This window comes from Cucurbita pepo, chromosome 2, assembly GCF_057944985.1.
Source record: "Cucurbita pepo subsp. pepo isolate OVF chromosome 2, ASM5794498v1, whole genome shotgun sequence".
NCBI classification, from domain to species: Eukaryota; Viridiplantae; Streptophyta; class Magnoliopsida; order Cucurbitales; family Cucurbitaceae; genus Cucurbita; species Cucurbita pepo.
Window position 1 is genome coordinate 819,534 of NC_141799.1, and position 16,058 is coordinate 835,591.

The 16,058-nt window shown below is 41.9% G+C and overlaps 4 protein-coding genes and 1 long non-coding RNA gene across 5 annotated transcripts; 3 read left to right on the forward strand and 2 right to left on the reverse strand.

Moving 5' to 3' along the window:
- Nucleotides 1-791: 791 nt before the first annotated feature.
- Nucleotides 792-3,237, forward strand: LOC111789126 (leucine-rich repeat extensin-like protein 7). Its single transcript, XM_023669776.2, has one exon. The coding sequence runs from the start codon at nt 1,161-1,163 to the stop codon at nt 3,126-3,128; it is 1,968 nt and encodes a 655-aa protein (XP_023525544.2). The 5' UTR covers nt 792-1,160; the 3' UTR covers nt 3,129-3,237.
- A 486-nt stretch (nt 3,238-3,723) lies between these two features.
- Nucleotides 3,724-6,127, forward strand: LOC111788623 (ent-kaurene oxidase). The gene is made up of 8 exons (XM_023669024.2): nt 3,724-3,941; nt 4,033-4,193; nt 4,294-4,455; nt 4,542-4,682; nt 4,756-5,010; nt 5,079-5,240; nt 5,343-5,537; nt 5,617-6,127. The coding sequence occupies exons 1-8, from the start codon at nt 3,779-3,781 to the stop codon at nt 5,929-5,931; spliced, it is 1,554 nt and encodes a 517-aa protein (XP_023524792.2). The 5' UTR covers nt 3,724-3,778; the 3' UTR covers nt 5,932-6,127.
- On the reverse strand, nt 6,097-9,671 carry LOC111788622 (lysine histidine transporter-like 8). The gene is made up of 5 exons (XM_023669023.2): nt 9,108-9,671; nt 7,594-7,727; nt 7,063-7,490; nt 6,845-6,976; nt 6,097-6,766 (listed from the first exon to the last, which is right to left on the reverse strand). Exons 1-5 carry the CDS (start codon nt 9,488-9,490, stop codon nt 6,281-6,283), a joined length of 1,563 nt encoding a protein of 520 aa, XP_023524791.2. The 5' UTR covers nt 9,491-9,671; the 3' UTR covers nt 6,097-6,280.
- A 1,267-nt stretch (nt 9,672-10,938) lies between these two features.
- Nucleotides 10,939-13,175, forward strand: LOC111789395 (signal peptidase I). The gene is made up of 3 exons (XM_023670156.2): nt 10,939-11,205; nt 11,298-11,612; nt 12,147-13,175. The coding sequence occupies exons 1-3, from the start codon at nt 11,038-11,040 to the stop codon at nt 12,891-12,893; spliced, it is 1,230 nt and encodes a 409-aa protein (XP_023525924.2). The 5' UTR covers nt 10,939-11,037; the 3' UTR covers nt 12,894-13,175.
- An 882-nt stretch (nt 13,176-14,057) lies between these two features.
- LOC147793350 (uncharacterized) lies at nt 14,058-16,010 on the reverse strand. Its single transcript, XR_015419916.1, has 3 exons — nt 15,557-16,010; nt 15,209-15,347; nt 14,058-15,117 (listed from the first exon to the last, which is right to left on the reverse strand). It is a non-coding gene; the product is annotated as an uncharacterized LOC147793350 (long non-coding RNA).
- Between the last annotated feature and the right edge of the window lie 48 nt (nt 16,011-16,058).

A 16,058-nucleotide genomic window follows, 5' to 3' on the forward strand; every position in this document is an offset into this window, starting at 1 on the left:
GTCAACTTGTAATAAAACCAATTTAATTTTAAAATTATTTAAAATTTTAAATTATGCCTAAAAATTAGAGGCCAAATTAAAAATTTTAAATGGTTAAGAACTTAACCTAAACGGTAATGAGTAAAATAAGTTAATAATTAATTAGAGTATTATTTAAAATATTATGAATGTTGAATTTCTTTTAAATAATATTTATTTATATATAAATGTTTAAATTTGAATAATTTATAGAAATGTCAATTCTTGATTATGATAAGGTTGTCGGGTGTATATGTGCTGGGTTCGATTCTCCGTGAATTTATAATGGTCTGCCTTGTCTTTTTCTATTTGGATTGCTTCTTTCAATCTTTTTTTAAATAATAATATTAATTCGTTTTAAAAAACATTTTTTTTATGCTCATGTATATTTTTATTCAAGCAAATATTACCACACAATGGGACTTAGTGTTCTCACTGGTACACCGCTCTATATCGGGCTCTTATACCAATTGTAAGAGCCCCATCATTAGCAAATATTGTACTATTTGAGATAAAATTCCTCTTAAGGTTTAAAAGCGCGTTTTTTTAGGAACATCTTAGTTCTCCTCTGTAACGATGTGAGATTTCACAATCCACTTCCCTTGGGTCACTAGTGTCTTCATGGGCACACTGCTCGGTGTGTAGTTCTGATATCACGCACACGATTTTATCATAAGTTCGTGTGTATATGTTAGTGGTTAGCAATTATTATTTACAAAATGTAATAAAAATTTGTTAGGTCGAAAATGAGAATAATTTTAGTGTTATTTTGTTGTTGGACCGGGACCACAAAGGCAATGGGCCTGGCCCAAACCCAAAACTGTTTGAAGTTTGAATTGCCCTATCTGAAATGCGATCCCTCTCGTTCTCCCGAGTCCCGCGCTTCAAGCAACGGTACGCTGTAGTCTGTTGCAACAGAATCGCGACCCCTTCAATGGGAGTCGACTATATTTGGAAAATGACCGGCGGCAGCGGCGGCTGAGAAGCCGGTGAACCACCGAAGGATAGGATCCCCTCCGGTATAAAATCCCACCGGAGTCCCCATTCATCTTCATCCATTCCAAACAGCCCTTGGGAGTACCCAAGGAGGCGGCAATAGTTTCTCAATAAATAAATAAAAAATAAAAGAAATAAAGAGGATAATGAAAGGCGCGGGCTGCTGTTTGTTCATTTCTCTTCTTCTTCTCCAATCTTTTTCGTTTTTCGCTTCGGCTCTTTCCGATGCCGAAGCGTCGTCCATTGCCCGCCGCCAGCTTCTAACCTTTCTCGAGACCGATGATTTGCCCGACGATTACGAGTCCACGGTTGTGGTGACTGAGACCTTTCCCAATTCCAGGCTCCGACGGGCTTTCATTGCCCTTCAAGCCTGGAAGAGGTCCATTTACTCCGACCCTTTAAACACCACCGCCAATTGGGTCGGCGCTGATGTCTGTTCCTACACCGGAGTTTTCTGTACCTCTGCTCTGGACGACCCCAATGTCCAAGTCGTGGCCGGAATTGACCTCAACCATGCCGACATCGCCGGTTACCTCCCCGTTGAGCTCGGTCTACTGTCGGACATCGCATTGTTTCACATCAACTCCAACCGATTCTGCGGCCTTATCCCGCCGAGCTTCGAGAGGATGATTCTCCTTCACGAGCTCGACGTTAGCAACAACAGATTTGTGGGCCCTTTTCCTGAAGTCGTTTTGAGGATTCCGAATTTGAAATTTCTCGACATTAGATTCAACGATTTCGAAGGGAAATTGCCTCATGCCCTTTTCACCAAGGAGCTCGACGCCATTTTCCTCAATAACAACAGGTTCACCTCCCACATTCCTGAGAGTTTCGGCGACTCGCCGGCGTCGGTGATCGTGATTGCCAACAACAACTTCACGGGGTGCATTCCGACAAGTATTGGGAAAATGGGGAACACGTTGAACGAGGTTTTAATGTTGAACAATGCGCTTGGTGGTTGCATCCCTGGTGAGCTTGCTCTGCTTGGAAATGCGACGGTTTTCGATGTTTCTTCGAATCAATTGAGTGGGAGCTTGCCGATGAGCTTAGATGAGTTGAAGAATGTGAAGATTATTGATGTCTCTTCCAATAGTTTGACCGGTGTGGTTCATGGAGGTGTGTGTAATTTGCCTAAATTGGCTGAGTTCACATTCGCTGATAATTTGTTTGATGCCGAAGACAATAGGTGTGTGCCTCAGAATAGACAGGATGTTTGGTTGGACGATGCTGACAATTGTTTGCAAGAGAGGCCTAAGCAAAAACCGGCCGAGATTTGTAGTTCAGAGATCAGAAAGGCCGTGGATTGCAGTCGGGTTAAGTGCGGCGGAGGATCCAAACCTCCTAAACAGCCAGAGGCACCAATTGATGATCCTCATCGTCAATCACATGTCCCAATGAACCACCCTCCTCCTTCACCTCTAATCAACTCGCTCCCACCACCCCCGGTTGCCTCACCCCCACCACCCCCGGTTGCCTCACCCCCACCCCCGCCCGTTTTCTCTCCACCCCCGCCCGTCTACTCTCCACCACCACCAGTCTACTCTCCACCACCACCAGTCTACTCTCCACCACCACCACCCGTAGCCTCTCCACCACCACCACCCGTAGCCTCTCCACCACCACCACCCGTAGCCTCTCCACCACCACCAGTCTACTCTCCACCACCACCACCCGTAGCCTCTCCACCACCACCACCCGTAGCCTCTCCACCACCACCACCGGTTGCCTCACCCCCACCACCGGTTGCCTCACCCCCACCACCGGTAGCCTCTCCACCACCACCCGTAGCCTCTCCACCACCACCCGTAGCCTCTCCACCACCACCCGTAGCCTCTCCACCACCACCCGTAGCCTCACCCCCACCACCGGTAGCCTCACCCCCACCACCCGTAGCCTCTCCACCACCACCGGTAGCCTCACCCCCACCACCGGTAGCCTCACCCCCACCACCCGTAGCCTCTCCACCACCACCGGTAGCCTCTCCACCACCACCACCTTCTCCATCTCCTCCTCCAGTCTCCTCTCCACTGGCACCACTAGAGGACATCATTCTTCCACCAAATTTGGGCTTCGAGTACTCATCACCGCCTCCACCATTGTTCCCAGGCTACTAAATAAAACGTGACAAATCATCGGACTCGCCTCTCTATTTTAACATTTTTATTTCCATCGTTATGAGTGTCAACAAATTAAACTAAAAAAAAAAAAACAAAAAAAAACAAATTCGTAGCTTCATTAATATCTCTTGTACTCTTTATCTCAACAAATGTCTTGCACACCAAGGCATTCCAAATTATATCAGATATGCATGTTGCTACGGATAATTATCTACAACTATGTTGCATGCATTATACAATACTTATCTATATATATATATATAGACACATTATTTTTGGTAATGCATTAAAAATAGCATAAAATTAAGGAAAAAGGAATCGACCGTCCCAATTAGATGAACCTTGTTCTAAATAAGGGAACTTGTTTTAACTTTTTCTTTAATATTAAAGAAACAAACATCACTATTTAAGAATAATGTTGAATTAAAATTAAAATACCAATTCAAGAAACCCATTATTCCACCTTTGATCCATAAATGGTAATTAAGTCAAATTGGAAAATAGCTAAATACTACGTCTTGTTAATAAAGCTTTTTTTTTTTTTTTTTTTTTTTTATTTTTTATTGTCGTATTTACTGTTTTCTTGCTATAAGAAGTAAGAACATCCATGTCCTTCTGCAAGTATTTTCTGAACCTCAGAGTTGAAAATGGCGGTCGCGACTGATCCGCTCGGCTGCATGCAAAAACTCGTCCAGATGCTTCAGGCTCCGCCGTATGTCGCGGCCGCCGTTCTGGGTGGTGTGTTGCTTCTGACGTTTTTCATTGGAGATTGGAGAAAGAGACGTCGGAGTCCTCTACCTCCGGTGCCGGGTAATGATCGGTTTGTTGTCGTCTCTGTTTTTGAACTGTTGCTGGTTTGGGGAAAATGATGTGAAATTAACGATTTAATGAATTTGTGTAGCGATTCCGGGGATACCGGTGCTGGGGAATCTGTTGCAGTTGAAGGAGAAGAAGCCGCACAAAACGTTTGCTCAATGGTCCGAGACGTATGGTCCGATTTATTCCATAAAAGCCGGCGCCTCCACTGTGATCGTTCTCAACTCCTCCGATCTCGCCAAAGAGGTATAAATCCCGGCCGATTTCCGGCGAACATTGCTCTCCGAGTGAAAATTTTCCTCCGATTCTTAATTTGCTCTGTTCTGATCTTGCTTGATTCTTTAAGGCTATGGTGACGAGGTACTCTTCCATTTCCAGTAGAAAACTAAGCAAAGCCCTCACTATCTTGACTGCTGATAAATGCATGGTTGCTATGAGCGATTACAATGACTTTCATAAGCTGGTTAAGAGATACATATTGGCTAATGTCTTGGGGGCTAACGCTCAGGTTTTTGTTTTCAAAATTGTTCTTGTTCTTGTTCTTGCTCTGTTCTTTGGGTTAATTTCTAATAGTTTGATCTGTTTCAAGTTCAGAAAAGACTCAGACAAAGGAGAGACACCATGATAGACAATATTTCCAGAGAATTGTTGGCTTGTGTGAAGGATTCTTCATCAGAATCTGTTAATTTCCGAAAGATCTTTGAATCGGAACTCTTCGGGCTGGCGCTTAAAGAAGTGAATTCATTCTGTTCTTTTGCTGAATTCAGAACTTGATTGTAAATAGCTAACGTTGTGGTTTAATTGGCAGACGTTTGGGAGGGATATGGAGTCGTTATATGTCGATGGGCTCGGTACGACGTTGCTGAGAGAAGATCTGTTCAGAACTTTAGTGATTGATCCGATGGAGGGTGCGATCGAGGTTGATTGGAGAGATTTCTTCCCATATCTGAGATGGATTCCCAACAAGGGTGTGGAGGATAGGATCAGGAAGATGGACTTTCGCAGGGGAGTGACGATGAAGAGCCTCGTGGAGGAGAAGAAGAAGCGAATTGCAGCTGGGGAGGTAGTTTTTCGTTCGCTTGAGCTCAAATGAGCCTATTGATCTGCTCTGATGTAGAGAATTTATTGCAGGATTTGAATTGCTATGCTGAGTTCTTGTTATCTGAAGCAAAATCACTCACAGAGGAACAGATATCCATGTTGCTCTGGGAGATAATCATTGAAACCTCAGACACTACTCTGGTTGTAACTGAATGGGCTATGTATGAACTTGCTCAAAATCCTAAACGACAGGCAATTCCTGAAGAACACTACCATTTCTGTTGTTTGCTGTCTGTTCAATTCTTAAATTCATCGAAACAAGACATCATTCTGTAAAAACCTTTGACATTGCAGGAGCGTCTATATCAGCATATACAAAGTGTGTGTGGATCTGCAAAGATTACTGAAGAAAACCTGTCACAGCTCCCATATTTGACTGCCGTTTTTCACGAAACCCTTCGGAAGTACAGTCCAGTCTCGATCGTTCCATTGCGATATGCGCATGAAGACACCCAGTTAGGCGGGTACTTTATTCCTGCTGGGAGTGAGGCAAGCCAAGCCACGCTAGAACACTGAACCCCCATAGAGTAATTTTTTATGGCAATGTCTGATGATGGTTCCTTTTCAGGTTGCTGTGAACATTTACGCCTGCAACATGGACAAGAAACAATGGGAAAGCCCTGAGGAATGGAAGCCAGAGAGGTTTCTTGATGAGAGCTATGATCCAATGGACCTGTACAAAACCATGGCGTTCGGAGGCGGGAAGCGGGTGTGTGCAGGTGCCCCCAAGGCAATGCTGATTGCTTGCACTACCCTTGGAAGACTGGTTCAAGAGTTCACTTGGAAGCTGAGGGAAGGAGAAGAAGACAAGGTCGACACTTTCGGCCTCACTGCTCGCAAGCTCCAACCACTGCACATCGTCGCCAAACCGAGAATCAACTAATAGAACTTCCTCCGCCATCCTGCAAGGACCTGGAATAAATAACTATTATGGGAGTCTTTGGAAACCATTAGTCTCTTTTGTTTTGTGTTGAAGAGAAACCAGTGTGTTTCAGATCAGTTTAGAAGTAATTATCCATTTTAGAACAGTAGGTGTGCACAGAACGCATTGAAATAAAGAGTTCAACTTTTAGCTCGAAGATTTTCATGGTGATTCTGAAAATTTTACAAACTTTCGAACTATATTCATGAAAATATCGGTACTTCTGGATCGATCGATAGATTATTTCGACCACATAACATGAAATAGTACACTGAACTCAAAGTTGCTCTGCTCTGATGATGTTTCTTGATCAACTGGGTTTGAAGAACTTCAACTTAAGTCCACTGTTCACCAAACTCCAGATGCCTCCAATTGAGAAGGCCAAGCTAAAAGCAATGCCCAGCCAGCCCAGTGTCCAGTGGAAGTACCAATTGAAACTGAACTTTGTAGGCTTTTTAATGAGTACCCACATGAAGCAAGGGTAAGCAAATGTGACTGGAAGAGTGAGTCCTCCTAGCAGACCAGCCAAACTAGAGAGGAAAGGAAGTGCTACTCCAATGAAGAAGTTGACAAATCCATAGAAAACACGGAAGCCAGAACGAACCCAGATGGAACAAGGACGGTTTGTTCGACTTGTGTAGCTAGCTTCGAAGCTGTCGAAAACGGGCATCGAGTATATTTGGAAACTGCTCAAACAATTGAACACCACTAGAAGGAAAGTAATGGCAAGAAGCCCTCTGGGAATATCATGGCTGTGAAATGCATATAAGGCATTGAGCATCCCTCCTGAAGGCATCTGTGAATGAAACGCAGAAATGAATCGAAAAGGCGAATATCATAGTTTCGAAACGATGGCAAGAACAAAGATACTCACAAGGTTCCCATATGCCCAAAATCCTCCAATAGCAACAGGAAACAAGCAAGCTGCAATGAAAAAATAGCCAACTTTGGCTCCTCTCCACATGGGAACATGAGCAGGATGCTTAAAAGTTGAAGGCATTGTTGCCTGAGAGACATCAAAACAAACAAGATTCAGATACAATCACAAAGAGCAGCTCCTCAGTATCAAGTCTAGAAATGCAAAAGGCATACTTGAATTTCCAAAACCAAGTTATGGCCTCTGAAAGCAAAGGCTACGATTCCGAGCGCATTCATGACAGAGAAGACAGAAGAAGAAGGCGATGGCATCGAAAGGGGTTCGTATGAGATCGTCGGAGGCCTTTGCTGGCTAACAGAGAGGACCCAAACCATGGTGGAGTAAGTGATGGCAGTCACAGCTCCAATAAGGGAAAGTCCAGCAATTGAATTGAGGTTTGGCAGTTGAGAAAGAACAATACAGAGTGATGTAAATACGAGGTACCACTCGACAGTTGTTAAAGGATTTGAAGAACAGAGCGGCCCACATACTATTTGGAAGAAGAGTTTCATTGTCTCTCCTCCAATAAGAATCAATGCCGTTGCAGTTCCTGCTGATAAGTAGACAGTAGGAAACACAGCAAGCCATACTCCCAATCTTTCCCCTGAAGATCATACAACAAAATTCTTTTACCAATCTATCAAGAACGATTAGACGCCCGGCTCGAAAACCGAACCATGTATACTGGAGTTGTATGGAAATATTACCAAAGGCTGCTTCAGCAAGCTCCACATATCTGTTGTACCTTTTGCCTGGCACTGCTTCATGAAGCTGAACCAGAATCCAAAGAGTATAAAGTTGCCAGCAATAGGCTATTGTTAGTGACAGTATTCCCCAGCTCCTACAGAGTTACCACAAGAACAAAAAAACAGACAATACCACCAAGTTAGAGATGGTTACATCAAACCAAATCTACTGTGAAATTGAAATCTTTGTCTCTGTCTCTCTGTCTCTTTCACTACACCCAGAAACTCAAAGAAGCATTTGATTTGGGGACCATGACATGTAACATGCTCAATTATGGCCCGTTACGTATCACCGTCAGCCTCACAGTTTTAAAACACGTATGTTATGGAGAGGTTTCCACACCCTTATGAAAGATGCTTCGTTCCTCCCTACAACCAATGTAGGATCTCACAATTCACACTCTTCGTTCCTCCCTAAACCAAATCTACTGTGAAATTGAAATCTTTGTCTCTGTCTCTCTGTCTCTTTCACTCCACCCAGAAACTTAAAAGAAGCATTTGATTTGGGGACCATCACATGTAACATGCTCAATTACCATAGTTTATTTGGGCCCGTTACGTATCACCGTCAGCCTCACAGCTTTAAAACATGTCTGTTATGGATAGGTTTCCTTATGAAAGGTGCTTCGTTCCTCCCTACCACCAAAGTGGGACCTCACAATTCACAATCTTTGGGGGCAGCGTCCTCACTAGGAACTGATACCATCTGTACCTAAGCCCACAGCTAGCATATATTGTCCGCTTTGACCCCTTACGCATCGCCGTTAGTTTCACAATTTAAAACGCGTGTGCTATGGAGAAGTTTCCACACTCTTATAAAGAATGCTTTGTTCACCTTTCTAACCTACGTGGGATCTCACAATAACCTTCACGTAGTTTGAAAGCTCCTCGTATTCCTACCGGTTTAGTTGAACTTTCCAAGGAAATCACTATGGTTGCGCATGTTCTTAAATATGGCAACGAGACAAGATGAAAAACATCATCCAACATCCAAACAAAACATATTAACGTTAGAACACTGTTAACATCTAATGATGACGAGACCGAATCATCAAAACTACAATAAAAGCCTGAAATTATGGGCAGGTGGGACAGCAGAGAAAGATTATACATTTGTGTGTTAATACAATAAAAAGCATCCAAAGAGAAGATGGCCCTCCAAGAACAAAGCTATCGCATTTTGCTTAAAATAATATAAGAAATAAGAGCAAAAGCAAAAGGTTAAGAAGTCCCGTCGCTCTTCAAATCAAATAATCATTAAGAGAACATTAGTGAATTGAAAACCTTGACCAAGTAGACCCCACAACCCAAAGTTCCCCACCAGCTTGATCCATGGTGGGTGGGAGAAGGCGAACCATGTTGCTAGAAATTAACATATAGTTCATCTAAACTGAAACCATGTTGGTACAGTAAGAGGTTCATGAAAATTAGCACAAGGTATGAAAGCTTAAGCCCATAAGATTAAAGCAGCGTACCAGCCGAGGAAGGCGAAGGCGACGGGCAAAAGCAGAGCCTGGAAGCCAATCCCAGCGTTGAGGTTATGAAACGCAGCGTAATGAGCATTGCCATTACGGGACTCAGTAATCGGAAGCCAAGCATCCTGAGGGTTAAGCTTGGTGAGATGACCCACCTCCTCCAAGTAACCCTTCATATTAATCAACACCCTTTTCATGGGAGTCCCAATGGGGCTCAAAAACCTCGGCGATATAAACGAAGTCGGAGTCCACGCCGTCGAGGACTTTGCCTCCTTAGAAGGTGGCCTTGGAGAGCGCTGTCCCGTCGGCGTCAGAATCTCCGGCGTAGAAACTCGTGGGGTCGCTGGAATCGATATGAGCTCTGTCTCCGGCCTCTCCTCCATGGCAAAAGCAGAGCGTCGTTGATGTTAGCAGTTTTTTTTTTCTCCTCTGTTTTGCTCAGCTGGGCTGCTTGAAATTAGAGATTGATATAGGGAATCGGATGTGGGGAGTGCAAATGATATTAGAAAGTGATTGATGGGTGGGGAGCGTGGCGGAAAGAGAGGAGGTCAGGGGGTCTCAGGGGGGTCAGTCAATGATGGAAACATGGTGATTTTTGTCAAGTGTGCTGCTTTGGCTCCATCTTTCTGGACCAGAATATTGCCACGCGCCACCCATACTCCCGCAATCCCCAACATAATAATTGAATTAAAACAGTTCCAAGCCAAAAAGGAAAGCAGGTGGCGCGTGGTATTTACGCGCGAAGAATGGGTGTGGTAATGTAGGTGTGAAGGGAACTGTAAGTATGGGAAAATGTACGAGAGTTTTACAAAGGAGAGAGGTTTAGTGTCAGTGTCAGCAGGGCCCGACATGAGCATGTGGCGTGGCCTCGCGTGGCGTGGGCATCGAGCTTAGGCATGCGGACCCAAATTGTTCACCGTTTGGGCCTCGGCTCTAAAATTAAACCCATCTATTTTGTTTCTCAGGTCTAATTTAATTTTTTTTTATTTAAATTAATTGATAAATTCAAAAGCTTATGATTTAATTTGTAATTTTAAAAAGTTATTTACGCAATAAATAAAAATACTAAATTTGGAGAAGCGTGAAATGGGCCACGTTTTCTATTTTCTCCCTCTCCGCCGAAAGAAACCCGGTTCGTCGGTCCACCCTTCGGTTTTCATCATTTGGTCTTTCAAAAGAACAATAAAGGTACTTTTCTAAAATTAGATTAATATTATAATCTTAACCCTAAATTAAATTTAAAATTAAAAACATACTTCAATTATTTATTAAAATAAAAATGTAAACTTTAATGGTTAAATATAAACATTTGAAGAAAATATGTTTGAATTGTACGTAGCAGCTTTGACATGCCGAGATAAGCTCGTAGCAGCTTTGACATGCCGAGATAAGCTCTAGGCAATGTCCCTGTGATGTCTCAACCACCATTTATGAGGATGTGGAAACCTTCATCTACCAGAAGCGTTTTAAAGCCTGGAGGGGAAGCCCAAAAGAAAAGGTCAAAATGACAATATCTGCCAGCGGTGGAACTAGGTCCTTGCAGTCACCAACCAAGAATATGTTTAATTTATGACTAACGTACGTAAATTTAAGGAAAGCTAATGGATGATTTGTTGTCCACACGACACGAAACGTGAAAAGTTGTTGGGCAGATAAATCACTCACTAACTCGCCTCATTGAAGAGTTACATATGAGCGTTATCTAATTTTTTTATAAATTTTGACGCCTATTTATACATAATAAAGGTTTAAAATTAGGCAATTAGGTAATTTTATTAAAATAAATGTTAAATTTTAGTCTATTTGAATTATTTGAAATTGGGAAAAAAAAAAGAAGATAATTTTCCATTTCATAATTCATCGAGACACGGAAGGAAGGAGAGAGAAAGGACACACAGGGAAATTGGGAATACTGGGTCAGTTTGGATCCATGCTGATCGGTTTCAACGGGCCAAAGGCGATGAAGATTCATCGTCCGACGACATTGCTGTTCTTGCTGCTTCAACTTCAAGCTTTTATGTTGTTTTACTCTCTATCAATTGCTTCGTCGCTGAATCATTCCAGCTCTAACAGTGAGAACAATGCGCATCTCTTGCAGGTATTCTTTCTCGAGATCTTGAATTTGAGTTCCGAACACTAATCTCGGCACGGGATCTATGAAGATTTTGTTAATTTTATTGTTTTGATTAGGATGTTTTGAAGGAAATAGCAAAGAAGCAGGAGTGGGATTCGGAGGAAATCAGAATATTGAAATTGGATTTTGGAAATGTGAGATTTGGATGTGCGGAGAGCCATGAAATTCGTCTGGGATTAGGTAAAACTCGGCTGTTGGCAAAATTTTCTGACGAGGTGTCGTCGTGGAAGAAGCCGAATTATGCTAATGCGACTAGCCTCAGCTCTTTAATTAATGGCATCGGTTCAATGGCTGCCATTAGGTCTTTCAAGATTGTGGGTCCTTTCGATTTGATGGTTGAAGAGGATGCCCAGCTTTCTCTCTCCTTACCTGTACGCTCACTTCTTTCTACTTCAATCCTTTTCATCTTCTTCGCCTGCAAGCAGATGTAGGCTGTAGTAAGCAAAACTCGCATGGCTAGAATTTTGTTCTTTCATAGCCTGTTCATGAAATTAATTTGTAGAGATTATCGAGCAGAATTATAAACAAGAGACGATTTCAATTCTTAGGATTTTATCCACTTTTACAAATTCAAATAGTTTAGGCAAGAAATGTGACTAGGAACAGTGAGTTTTGGTGGATGAGAATATGCAAGAAATTCCAACGTTTAGACTTTAGGGTGAAGTGAACAATGACGGAAGAGGATTTCCTGTGCTGAATGAGAATTATAATATTCTGTGGTCAAGATATCTTTATTTCATTTGTTATCAATGAAATTTCTCTAGTTCTGTTTGGATATATTTGTTCTTTTGTTACAATTTGTTATCAATGTGCTTGCTGGCTGGCTGCACCAATAATCTTGACATTGTTCTGTCGTGAGGGTTAATTTGTTGGTTTCATTAATAATTCTTTGTATTTTGACTCAGAACAATGCTACTCATGTTGGTCTCAAACGAATTCTGGTGGGAGAAGGCATAACAGTAGAAGTTAGTGAAGCTGAGGAGGTGTCTGTGTTTTATTCGTCTGATCTTGTTCGACTGCTGAACGAAACCAGAACGGGCAATGGAAAAACCAGGATTTACCCTTTCTGGCTTCCATTTTGCTCACCTTTGCTTCCTCTACGCATACTTGGATCTGCGACATTGTCTGCATATAGGACACGAAATCCTGATGATCGTGTAAGAACTAGCTTCCTTTCCAAGGATTCAATTGAGTTATTGCCAGACAAGTGCTATGGTAGAAATACTTACACTCAGAATTCTCCCATACTTGATTCCTTCAAATTGCGGTTTAATATGCTGGAAAGTATTCTTGAACGTTATCTGAGTAATAGGATCCTTCAAAATGGCCTGTTGGCTTTTGTTAAAGTTAAAATGAGAGCATCTGTTGTTGTTCGTTTTCAACTGGAACTCGAAAGTACTATTGGAACAAATAGTAGTCGATATGCTCGATTGGCAGAGTGGAGAACTAAGCCTACGGTTGAGCGTGCATCATTTGAAGTGATGGCTAGGCCTGATGCAGTGAGATTGAAGCCTCTTGCAGTTAAGAAGTTAAGGCCTTTGAACGTGGCAGATTCAACTGAATGGAGGAATCTACTGCCAAATATATCCTTCACCAAGTTTCCATCTCTTCTCGTCCCTCCCGAAGCTCTAACGCTGGATGTCAAATGGTAATCAGATAAGTTTTCTTCAAGATTTTTTTTTCACAGTTCTAGGTAATATCACTTACTTGCCCAGCTTCCTTGTTCATATGTTTGGTAAATGTACATGGTAAATGAACTAAAGAAATTTCTTGCATTATGCTACTTGTGGTCACTAGTTAATAAAGCCATAGAAGCATCATATACTCTGAAGTTTTGAATGTAGAGAACAATGATACAGATATGTAAACAAATTCTGTGTATATGCACATTTGCATTTCTGGCTTAGGTTATATTGGATTTTGCTGCTTCCTTAGTTTTGTGGTTGCCATTTTTCATGATGGAAAAAGTGGTCTGGACTATGTGGTGTCTTAAACTACAGCATTGAATATAGAAAAAGGTCCTTCAATATAAATGAATGTTCCCGATCCAATTACATTTGTGCACAAATCACAACTTTAGTCCACCGCTAGTAGATATTGTCCTCTTTGGGTTTCCCTTCCGAGCTTTCCATCAAGGTTTTACAACGCGTTCACTAGGGAGAGGTTTCCACACCCTTATAAGGAATACTTCGTTCCCTTCTCCAACTGATGTGGGATCTCACATTCAGTAACCTTGTAACTTAGGAAAGAACCCAACATGCTTACACGCTCTCCTTATGAGGCCTCACTTCACCAACTTGCTTCATCACCTCCACTGTCTTGTACCTATAACAAGATGCACAATAAGTAGAATCCAAAGTATATAAGACTCAGCAGTGACAGTAGCCAGTAAAAATAGTTTAGATGATCTCTGTCCAGGTTATTACTAGCCAGCCACCACTTTCCTTGATCACCACCTCCACCACCACTGAGCTGGTGAAGTATCCAATTGCCTTTGAATTGATGGAGTGGGCACATCAAAGCCCAGAAAACTCGAATATGTGATTCCCTGCTCGATTGTGAAAGTCTGGAGTTGAGCCGAGTATGAGTTCATAAACACAGTGCTGACTATAATTGGAACCATTCGGATCTGTATCGCTAATAACTGCAGCTCGGTCCAAGAATCTGGGGAACTCATAGCCATTTTAATTAGAAACACAGAACAACACACAGCTTGGAGCCATGGAAGAAAAGGGTAATTGTAACACCCCGCTCATCGTCAACGCGATTCACAGGAGTTACTACTGGCCTCAATAATAAACTCCGACAACCAATGATAAATTTCAAAAAAATATTTCCAAAAACATCAAGTAAAACATTTCAAACCAGTGCTATTTAAACTTAAAACAACCGAAGTAGATTCTTGACAGCGAAAGCATAAGTACACAAAACAGACACAGACATGGATTCCCAAATAGTTCCTAGCCCGCTGGTCTCGCCCTCGTCCTCGGTTGGCCTGCATCAACTAAATCTGGAAAGAAAAGTTAAAAATAATTTTGATGAGTAATTAAATTACCCAGTAAGTAGCCAACTTTATCTTTCATGAATTCATAACTAATCTTTCCAGGTGTTTTTAAATTTTATTCGTCATTGACTCCTAGTTTCTCTTACTAGGGTCATCTGTTCATTAATGAGGTATCTCAGCTACCTCCAGCTTAACATAGCAAATGTTTTTAAGTTTTATTCGACATTGACTCCTAGTTTCTCTTACTAGGGTCATCTATTCATTAATGAGGTATCTCAGCTACCTCCAGCTAGGTTACTGACTCTCTCTCGATATGCTTATCTAGAATTTTCGGACTCGTATGTAAGACTCGCTCTCGGTCAAATACGGCCCGTCTACTAATTGCTCTGGCGGCCTGTTTATCTCATATACCAACGGTCAGGAGTACTCATGCTCCCTGACTTAGCACACAGCGCGTTGGCCAGGAACTCCGCGGGAATTAGTAGACTATCATACTCATATAAATAAGCCATAGCTCAACAACCAATAAGCATATCTTAGAGTCATAACCTTTCTATTAACATGCATAACATACTCACAGTTACTGCATGTTTTCATACATGTATCATGTTCAACACATAGAACATTCTGACAATCATTTATATCATGCTTACATCACAGGCAAGCAGTCACAATATACAATAAACACTCAATATCATCAAAGCTCATCATAACATATTAAGTTCTTAATCAGGTAAACAACATACTCACATGTTGTAAAACAAGTTAAGAACTAGTTCAAAGGTCGATACGCTACTTACTTGGTTTCGAACTCCTTTTCCTCCTTGAATGTACGTTTAATAGTATTTCAACACAATTCCTTCCTATCAGACCTATATTTTATCAATTTCAACATAAGTATAGACCAATTTTGATAGGACAGGTCAAAAGGAGTCGAACGGGACAAACCGGAAGCCAAAATACCTGCTCACGCGCCCTCACGCGCCAAGACAAGGTCGGGGTTCGTTTCTCACGCGCCTGATCCGCGCGCAATCGCACTTCCACTCGCGGCCTCCCACGCGCCTCGCGTGTCCTTCACGCGCTCGTCTTCAACCTCTCCTCCCTGCCATTTTTTCCCAATCTTTTCCTTTAATACCCGTTGTGTCCCGAAGCAAAAATTTCATCTCTACCGCTCGAATTTCGTTCTGATTTCTTCTACAACATTATAGATCTTCTAACTACGGTTCTAACAAGCCTTATTTCATAACTTATTATGCAATATGAATCAAGATATCGAGATTTAAAGGTTCGGTGATATGGGTTTTTCGTTACCTTCGAATCACCGTCCGATTCAGCTCGTGGCCGTATCCCCCTTCCTCAAATGATTCCTCAGCAACAACCCCTCTTCCTTTACCCTCGATTGATGTCCAATTTTAAGCAACCAAAACTCGAATTCTCAAAAATTTCCTCCTCTGTTTTCTGGGTTTTTCGCTAATCACTCTTCTTCGTTTTTCTTCCTTTTTAAAACCTAATCAAGGCCCTAATACGCCTCCATACCCTCTAACAATCCACTCATCCATCCCATGCCTCCATCTTCCTCTCTTTTCTTTCTTTTCCCTTCAATCCACCTGTCCATTCTTCCGTTCTCCATGGCAGCAGCTTCAAGCTGCTGCTGTCTTTTTCTTTTCTTTTCTTTTTTTTTTTTTTTTTTTTTTTTTTTTTAATTAATTAATTTATTTTTATTTTTATTTAATTTATTTATTTATTATTTTCGGGTTATTACAGTAATTTTCAGTCTTCACCAGAATACCTGAACTGCTCTGTTCTTTGAACT